General features: G+C 35.5%; 1 protein-coding gene across 1 annotated transcript; it reads right to left on the minus strand.

Moving 5' to 3' along the window:
- Nucleotides 1-4565: 4565 nt before the first annotated feature.
- Nucleotides 4566-10491, minus strand: LOC137194731 (immunoglobulin lambda-1 light chain-like). Its single transcript, XM_067606849.1, has 5 exons — nt 10449-10491; nt 10027-10356; nt 7555-7596; nt 5727-6026; nt 4566-5617 (listed from the first exon to the last, which is right to left on the minus strand). The coding sequence occupies exons 1-5, from the start codon at nt 10489-10491 to the stop codon at nt 5451-5453; spliced, it is 882 nt and encodes a 293-aa protein (XP_067462950.1). The 3' UTR covers nt 4566-5450.

Genomic DNA, 10491 nt, shown 5'->3' on the forward strand with positions numbered 1-10491 from the left:
CTGGTGAACCTGGGGAGAAGTGGCGCTCTGATGCAGCTGAGGCCAAACAAGGACGAGCTGTGAGATCAGACGAGGGCCACGTGGTTTCTAACAGCTCCTCAAACCTCCCATCAGCCCCTGCGGCAGACAGATAAGGCTGCTGTCTGACAGTAGACCTTTTCATAGTAGACATTTTGATTTGTCTTTTAAAAGCAGATTGTTACTAATAACCTTAAAATCCCCCTCAACTTAAAAATATGTTTTTCTTCTTTTTTCCTTCAGTTGGATGTTTGAGTTTGTTCTGAAAGTTTCTCTGTATCACCTTAAATCTCAGTTTAACACTTTTACCTACGAGCAGGATTTATGACATCACACCTAGTTTGGAGTCAATCATGATCCAATATGCAACTTACACAAGTGTGATGTGGAAACTTGAAGCCTCCAGTATATAAACACTGAAAATGACTTTATAGTGAAGGAGGAGACACACACAGAGAGCCCCCACAGAGTCCTGAATTCAAAATCATGGAGTCAGTCTGGGATTAACATGAAGACACAGAAGCAGCTCAGATGCCTGAATAACTGTGTGCAGGTGAACTGAGGAGAACTGCTGCTGTTTTAAAGGCAAAGCTGCTCACAGCAAATATTGATTTGCTTTAGCTTTCTGCTGTTTACTCAACTTTGTATCAAGTTAATTGATAAATAAAAACTATTCATGGCATTAAAAGATCCTCACTTTACACTAGTACCTAAAACCTAAATATACAGTAGTGTATATCTACTTATCTTTTGCAGGGAAAAGGGAGCTAAAACAGACGACTATTAAGACTCACAGGCAATTTAGAGTTAGTTTATTTTTAGTGAACTTTGGACTGTGTGGGGAAAAGGAACATTGGAGGGAGATTATGCAAACTCCACACAGAAAAACCTCGATCAGCCAGCAGGCCTGATGCCAGAAGCTTCTTTCTGTGAGGTGACAGTGCTAACCACTGCACAAAACCATAACATCTGCATTTTGATTCCAGCTATCATGCCCCTCTCTCTGCCCTGTTTCCTGTCTCTCTGCACTTCCAACTGTCAAATAAAGGGAAAAAAAAACAAAAAAGAAGGTGAAAATAGAAAAAAAGGTCTATTATTTGTTTATTAAATTCACTTTTTTGTACAATGTAAAACATTTTGGTGCAGATTTTTTGTATATATATTTTTGTTATTTTATTTACAGTTTGATTTGTTTTTATTGAAATCTGAGTCTTTGAACTGAAGTTCATTTTAACTTTGACACAAACACCTTTTGGAAAGCAATAATAGTAATTGTATTTTAATTGTATTATTTAATTAACAATTTTGGAGTTAGGGTTAGGGAATTTACCTTGGTGTTGTGGTGCCTTATATTTTGAATTAGTTAAACTAATTTGATCTAACATGTCACGTTACATTAACACAAAGAGCAGCGTATTTGCTTAATTAGATCTTTCTGAAAAGTTATTCTCAAATCTACTTTTAATGGAATAATACATGAAACCAAACCAGACAACAGCCAGACTGTTCCTTTAAGCAGCTTCATAATCAGCTGGGATACATTTAATGTTATTTTAAGAAATGTTTGTTCTGCTGCCAAGCTTTTCTATCATCTAAACAGTTCCCATATTTACTCTGAACTGACTCTAACTTTAACTAATTCTGAACAGTTTGATCTTTCCCAATGAAAGGCCCTTAAAGTCCTGATATGATCATAGAAGAGTGACAAGAAGTTGCAAACTTATCACCAAACAACAACATCTATTTACAGTCTTAAATTGGCATAACAACAATAAAAGAAGCGTACATTATGGCTGTGTGATGGATTTAACTGAGACAGGAACTGAACTGTGCTGTGGGCGAGTAGTTACTGTACCTCATGGTGACTTCTGAAATTAAAAATCAAAGAGAAAGACTGCCACCTTGTGGTCATTCAGAGGAAACACAAAGGGATCCAGACAATGCCATCTATGGTCACCATGGCAACATGATGCTTTTCCTCTAATTCTGCTGTGAAAGCAGCAGTGACATCTAGTGGATAAAACAACATAATACTGATCTTGAAAGAATGAATGAAGCACTGTAAAAGTCCTTTCAAATGACTTAAGACACTTTATTTTGAATTAAATTGGTGGTAGTTCAGGTTTTTTTTCTCAGATATTATATACTACTATAAAAATTCTAAAACAATCAGTAAGAATGCAAAGTTATGCATTGTATAGTCTATTTTTTTCATTTTGATATTACATATTTATTAATTTTTGCATATCTGACTCAAAGAACAGCTTCATAATTTTTTAATTGTGTCTTAAAGCATCAGTCAGGTGTCCATATGAACAGTGAAAGAGGTTTTCCTCGCTGTAATCATTACTCCTGTTCATACTGGATATTAAAAGATCCTTCAAATGTGTTTGCAATGTAAGTGATGGAGGCCAAAATCCACAATGTGTCCACACAGTCATTTAAAAGTTGATGTGAAGCTTATATGAGGCTTCAGTAGTCTGAGTTAGTCATATCAAGTGGATATCTGACACATTTACAGTCTTCAAATTTTTGTTTCCTTGGACAGTGTTTCCCTGTTGAGCTGCGGTGGATGTATAGTGACAAAAAGAGGGACTTTGGCACTAAAAAGACGGTGTAACCAGGTGGTAAAATAATGATATTCACGGAAATAACATCCATGCTGAAGAACTTCTCCATTGTTGCTCTCTAGCTGGGGATGCTAACGTTGGACAGCAGGGTGTGTGAGTTTATCGTTTAGTGCAGCGGTATGCCTGCTGAGTGGACAGGGAACGCTGGGAAAAATACAGGAAGTACAACATAACGCACTACTTTCTGCTGAGAATAGCCACTGGTTCCAACAGTGAGATTATTTATCAAGTATCTTATCTTGTTTTGAGGTTGTTATGCATGATTCTGTAAAATAGTGATTTAATGATGTTGGATGCACTTATATAAAAGCCACATGTTGTGCGATTGTTTTGGTAGGATTGCAGATGTTGGTGGATTGAAAGCCACACGTGCGGAGCACAGCTTGCTATCCGTGAATTTGGTATAAAACAGTTTATTTCTGTTTCACTGTTTTGTATTTGTTCATCAAATGTATAAAGCAAAATGAACGTTGCTTTTTTGTGAACTGAGAAGACTGCTAAATTTGATGCATTAGCGCTGATATGTTACATGGCAGTGCGGTGAATGTTTTTGTGCTCTTCTGTTTATAGAGGTGCCACTGCCGTATTTATGCTGTATTTGTGACGTATTTGAACCACTTTTTTGTGCCGCGTTTGTCACAATTTCAGTGATGTGTTTTCTGTACCGGAAAAAGTACTGAGTTTTGTTTTTGTTTATTTATTTATTTATTTTTGCTAAATGTTTCTTTTGTAAAATTTCACAACCTGGCCTTTGGTGGAAGCCAAGATTTTTCTATAAGTTGCTCTCCACAACTGGATAACAAAACAAGGAGAATAAAAAGCTTCGTATTAGCTTCAGATAAACTTATATATATTATAATTATTAATATTTTTGCACACAAGGAAGACTGTGGATTTTGTGGATTTTGTCCCCCATCACTCACACTGAAAGTGCATTATGAAAAGATCTTCTAATGGTCAGTACGAACAGGAGGAATGATTACAGCAAGAAAAACATATTTCACTGTTCAAAACATGGAGTCAAAGGGGATTTAATGTGACCTTTTGTACACTGAAAAGACCCTTATATGTCAAAGTGAAAATAGATCTCTACAAAATGATCTAAATGTATTTCAAATATAAAATACATCATCAGCCTTACTAGTAAAATATAAATCTGAAAAGTAATTAATACCTATAGCTGTGAAATAAATGTAGTGGAGTAGAAAGTAAAATATCTCCCTCTGAAATGTAGTGGAGTGGATGTATAAAAAAGTATAAAATGGAAATACTCATGTTAAGTACGTCACAATTGCACTTCATTACATTCCTCCCCAGCTGTAAAGTGCACCTTTTCTAAAAACTCAGGTTATTAGGACTTATATAAAACTGTTGACAGCGAATCAACACTTCCTTTCCTGCAGCAGACGGGCTGTGTGGGTTTCTGCTCAGCAGCCTCCACACTGTTCACTGTGGTTTTTCATTTTATTAACACAATGACGGTTACAACCATCGACTCTGGTTAAAGTATCGTTCCAGGAACTTCAGTATGAATTCAGCGCTCGCTGTCTCAGTTTTAATCTGTGTTATTAAAGAGAGCAAAGAAATGTTTCTCATTTAGCAAAAATACAAGTGCACATATACACATATACGTATGTTGGTGTGAACAAAATTCATTTTCTCACATATTCCACCTTAATTACAATAAATGACTCATTAAATAACAAAACCCAAATTAATAATACTATTAATGTTGTACGTAATTACTTGTACTAATTACTAATAATTAATATAGATTATTTAATAATAGAGATTTTATAATCAATATTTGTTTTACTTTCTTGTTGCTGTTTGTTTGATTATCAGTTTCTCTTATGATGTTGTTTTTATTCATAAAAAAAACACATTTTTAAATTGTGGTGTTTCCAACAAGACAACATTCAGGCTTCAGTGCAGACTAATCAAGCCGCTGTGTGATCATTTTTATAGCAGCTCTTCAAAGCAGCTCTCTGCTGTTTCTTCATGTGTGTAAACAACAGTTTCATCAGCGTAGAGTTGTACATCCACACTGAAACTATATTACAAGATGATGCTGAACCTGTTGGCACACCACACCTACTTGCTTGTATTTAATAACTTTTTGTTTATGTTTGCTTCTCTTTACTTTGTTGTTTCTGTTCAGCTGTAAGCTTTTCTTTGTATCTTCCTGTATATTTGTTTTTAGCACTATGTGAAAGTTTACTGAGATCTACTGATGACAAGAGTCAACTTACTTATAGGTATCAACAAACTTGGCCAATATAGTGGATTCTGTGTCCGATGATTTACATTATTTGAAGCCAAACTGAGATCAATGAAAACATGGACGATTATAAAAGACAGAAACTGTGATGTTTCAGTTTATTGAGAATGTTTCTCTGAATGACTTTGACAAACCTGCCACCCTCTGCATAAAGTATTAAAAAGAAAATACACAAGAAAGAAAAAATATTGTAAGCACTTAAATATCTACCAGGTAGCTAATGATTCAACTTCATTTTAAACTATTATATAAGTCACGATTAAAAGTGGAATTAAACTAGAGCATCAAGATATTAATATTCTACGGAATGCATGCTTAGTAATTGCAAAGATACTGTATATGTTTATATATGTATTTATGTTTTCAGGACAACTGTGTCTTAACACAGTGTGTGTGTTTTCAATGAGAAAATGTAAAACCAACCACAACACATCATTACTGGTATTTCTGAACACCGATCAAAGTGATAAATGAGATGAATTGATGACATGTGATGGTGAGAAAAGGCGAGCAGAAAACAGTCAGTCAGCATGTGTGCAGTTGGTGGACGGTGCCTTGTTTCTGAGGATCATCAGCAGAGAGAGTCCACAGCAGTACACCAGACTCTTCACTATCAGCACTGTGTACAGCACACAGAGCAGCTTCACCTGGTACTGAGACGGGACAGGTGGAGGAAGAGCAGAAACCTCTGAAACAGGAAAAAAATAAATGTCAGTGCTCTGCTCCTCTGCTCTCTCTGACAGCGTCTCCAGATGAAGCTGAATCACTGCTGAACACAGTCACCAAGCCTTTATTACCTTGTTCTGTTTGGGCCTCCACTGTTATCCCCTCATGCTTGACGTAGCAGTGGTATTTATATGTGCTGTTCTCTTGCCGATGGAGCAGCAGGATGGAGGCGGTGTGTCCCGGCTCTCTGAGCTCCAGCTGCTCTCCCTCAGCAGGGGGCAGATCCTCCAGCGGGCCGTTCTTCTTCTGTCTTTTCCAGGAGAACTGGACCAGAGGAGGAGACATGGCTGAGGCCAGACACAGCAGGGAGCTCTTCCCCTCCAGGTGGGCTGCTGGGTACACGCTCACCACGGGCTTCACTACCTGCTCATCTGAAGTTTGACAGCAGCAACAAGCAGCACAGACACACATTCACACAGTCAACAGCAGCTTACAGCACTGCACTGCATTCAGTCTGATCCTGGAAACTACATGATCACTAAACTACTCATCAATACACCACAAACATCATCTACTGGACACTGTATCAATAATCATATCAAACTGAAGCATCATGGAAGCTCAACATATGTCATATATAAAGATTAAAACATCATTTACCACTTTATCAATATTTAACACAACATTAGTTACTAATATAATAGAGTTTATAAAGTATAAAATATATCATGACATAACAGCCGCACATAAAATACATTTGCTGATGATTATAGTGTTTTATATCAAATATATTTACCACCATATACTTTAATTATTAAGAATCAATCAATTATTATAACTTAAGAGCTTTGTCTTTTGCATAAAAGCCAATTACCACAATATGTTTGGATATTTCAAATATAATATAATATAATATAATATAATATAATATAATATAATATAATATAATATAATATAATATAATATAATATAATATAATATAATATAATGTGATGACATTTGTCTCAGTAAAATTTAAAGTATAGTTTTATTACTTGGTTAAAATATATTATATTTATGTTACATTTGTAAATGATTATAGTGTTTATATGAAGTATATTTACCAGCATATACTTTACTCTAATCAGACACACAATACATCAATACTTTTAACAACTTTTTAAAGAGTTTTAGCTTTTATATAAAACACAATTACCACAACATGTTCAGATATGTAAATAAAATATAATATAATAATATAAATATAATCAAATTACAACATGTAAATTATCTGATTCATTATATTTTCTACCAAACACTTTCTAAAATATTTTTGACATTATATATTTGACATCATGTTGATTTCATATAACAATTTGATTTATATTAAATATGGATTAAGATATACAATTATACATTTTATCTATAAATTATATTTAGCTTCATCACACATTTAAAATGAGTTTGTCGTCATGCATTAATTTATCTTCCACTAAAAGACATATTTATCATCATAAACACACAATTATCATGATACATTTTACCATTTACAAATATATACTGTATATTTAACACACAATATATTTATCACTATTTGCTTCTAAAATGACATTTAGGAACATTTATTAAATGATGTTTCACATCATATATCATCTTGTTTTTAATAAACAGGAGCTGCTGCTGAATCAGTGAGATTATTAAATACTGTTTATTTGTAACATTACTGATATCAGACTTTTTGGCTGTAAACCAACTTTGATGTGATGCACAAATAAAGAAGAACTTGTGGTGTGCAGTGAGATTTGAAGCTCTTTTCAGGAGTTATTGATTAGTTTTATGGAAGAATGGCTGCATCAAGAATTCTCTACTAAATATGAAAAAACTAACATGTAAAGCCTGAAGCAGCAGAAACTAAAACTAAAAACACATTTTCAACTTGTTCAATAAAACAACTGAAGGAAAATGAAAGTTTTGTCTTACCTACATACAGTTTAGTTCCAGAGCCAAACTTGTAGTACCAGTCTGTTCCACCCACAGTGAATGAGACTGTGACAAAAACCTGTCTGCTGTTGAATGTGTCAGCTGAGGTGAACGAATCCAAATTATGAACCAGTATCATATTTCATCTCCATGATGTGTTTCTCTAATGTTCATATCAACATGACTGTCTCTTCTTTTATTTGATTTTAGCCACATTAGCAGTGTGACTATATGGATGCTAATGTCAGTCGGTTGGTCGGTCCACCACTTAAGTGCAGATCGATTGGATCTGATTGTGGATCAAAGGACGGATGGATTGTTCATGAAATGTTGTGCAGACGTTCACGGTCCCCAGAGGATTCAATTATTTATTTGACTTGATTGATTCTAACTTTGAATCTAGCGCCACCAGCAGGTTGACATGTTTGGTCCAGACTGAAATATCTTTTCATCTATTGGATGGATTGTCATGTAATATAGTAGAAATATTCATGTTCCCCTCAGGATGAATTATAATAACTTTGATCCTCTGACTTTTCCTCTAGCGCCACCATCAGATCAACATTTAAACTCAACTAAGAACTCATTTAAAATCAAACTGACATTTGTAATGATGCAAATTACTTTAAGCTGTTATAATCAATATTTTTATAAAAACCATGATGTGTCAGTGTGTAATGTGTTGGTCGTGGCTCGTAGTGATGAACCTACAGAGAATTATCAGTGACTCTGCAGCTCCTCTCGGCTTGTTTATCTGTCCGGCTGCAACTTTACTGTTATGGTTCACTCTCAGCGCTCTCATAGCGTCGTTTTGGGCCGCAGCAGGCAGCTGTTTTCAGAGAAAAAGCTGTAAAAAGCCACTGTACACTACCTGCTCAGCACCAAACGGCAAACAGACACAGTTAGCTGTAGACTAGCTGCTGAACATAGTGGAGCATTTAGCAGCTAAAGAGCCAGATATTTCCCTCAGGAGTTGGTAGAGAGTAAAAACAGAGCTAAAAGAGACTGAATATTGGACTTTCATTCATCAGGTGGACAGAAACACAACTCCAAATGAATGATAATGTTGCTCCGTAACTGCTGGATGTGGAAATAAGCAAATGTTTGCTAACAAGTTCAACATATCAACTTAAAAGCTGATGATGTGTCAGTGTTGGTCACTACTTGTTTCTGATGAAAACTAGTGGACAAAACATCAGTAAATGCAGGTGTAAAATCCTTCCCTACAACTTAACATTACAACAGTATGTTGTGTGGTTCACTCCAGATGTTTAGATAAGAATGATGGACTAAAATAAAATATGATTGTTGTTGATTACAGTTCAAAAGTTGTAAAGTTGACATTTGAGGAGATTTGTTGAGTATTATGAACTAAACCAAGTAAGGATGACATTAGTACCTGTGCTGCCATGCAGGTACATTTTCATAGGAACCGTAGTTTTTGCTTGTTTGTCAATCAATTGCTGTTTAACATTTTTAATCACATAAAGGATTAAATTTCTAATAGTAAATGCTGTAGTGGAGCCATTTGTCTTAGAATATGGACAGAAAACATCAGAACCTGTGGTTAAGGTTTAGTTAGGTTTAGGTAAAGATCATGGTTTGAGTTAAAATGACTTCCTCCTTAAGATGAGGGGAGCTGCGTCGTCATGGTTACAATAATAAACATGTGGTTAAAGTTAGGAAATGATGGTGGTCGTGTTAAAAAAAAAAAAAACAGTGTCTGCTGTCGTTTCTCTTGTGAAGACAGTCTCAGCTGCTCACAGAGCAAAATCCATTTACATTTACCACATTTCTGTTGAGGGGAAATTGTCATAAATACAAGAATTGTGTTGAATCTTTTACTAAAGTGAAATTATCTGTTGAAATCTGCTCAAAGATGTGACGTGAAGAATGCTGCCTGAAGGCTTTTATTGTGAAAGAGACACAGGAAGTGTTTTGATTAACAGCAGATTATTATTGTGAAGGAGGAATGAACTTTATTCCAGCAGCAGGTCAAAGAAGACCATTTTTATCTTCATCTCAAACTTTCAACTCTGTCAAACATATTTTTCTATTTATTATTTTCTCAATTTTTGTTATTAAATCAAAAGTTAATAAAGTTTCACTTTTGATCTCTCCATTATTTGGCTCTTTTTTCTGTGTTATATTGTTGTTTTTTTGTTTGTTTGTCTTCATCTTGTTGTATCATTGTGCTTCTGTGTTGCTCCTTTGTTCTCACTGTGTGGAACAACAGGAAACCTGCTGAAATAGCTGATAAATAATATCTATGAAATATAATGTTTAAATCAAAATCCTGACACCAACAGACAAACATTTAGTCCTCAGCTCAGTTTGTTTGTGACTCTGGCTGAGATGGAGGTGAAATATGTGAACCTGGGCTGTGGTTTACTGCTCTCTTCCTGTCACAAACACTGTTTGACATCTGTTCATCTGGAGGTTTTTGTACAGGCTGCAGGGATCATTTCTCACTGTGGGTATCAACTGTAGTACAGGAGCAGTAGTAGGTGGCTGAATGTGAGAGTTGAACTGTCTGGATCAACAACTCCCAGCCGTTCCCTTTATTTACAAATGAGAAATCATCTTTCTGAGGATGATTGGAACTTCTATCTACGATACCATTCGTCATGTCAATATCAAGAATATATGTGAATGTTTCTGTGTCTTTCTTCTGGTACCAGTATACAAATGGGCGTTCACTGATACACTGGTCAGTTCCACAGCTGAAGGAGACTTTTTCACCAGCTCTCCTGGTCAATGTTAAATCATCCTGAATCAGCTCTGCTGCCATGGCAACCAGCGCTGTAGAAAAACAGACACACAGATGAAGGTGAGTGTGACAGTGTTTGTTAAAGGTTGAGTTTGTTGGCTCCTGATTGGCTGGAAACACTCACCTGAACACAGACAGCACAGAGCAGCAGCTGGGAGGAAAAGCAT

This window comes from Thunnus thynnus, chromosome 12 (genome assembly GCF_963924715.1).
Source record: "Thunnus thynnus chromosome 12, fThuThy2.1, whole genome shotgun sequence".
Taxonomy (NCBI): Eukaryota; Metazoa; Chordata; class Actinopteri; order Scombriformes; family Scombridae; genus Thunnus; species Thunnus thynnus.

Bases quoted from the DNA above. Each gene is read 5' to 3' on its own strand.
- LOC137194731 (XM_067606849.1), bottom strand. From the start codon at position 10,491: ATGCTTTTCCTCCCAGCTGCTGCTCTGTGCTGTCTGTGTTCAG. The intron at 6,027-7,554 runs GTAAGACAAAAC...GTCAAACTTCAG, and splicing joins TGGAACTAAACTGTATGTAG to ATGAGCAGGTAGTGAAGCCC. The intron at 5,618-5,726 runs GTAATAAAGGCT...TTCCTGTTTCAG, and splicing joins GGAGGCCCAAACAGAACAAG to AGGTTTCTGCTCTTCCTCCA.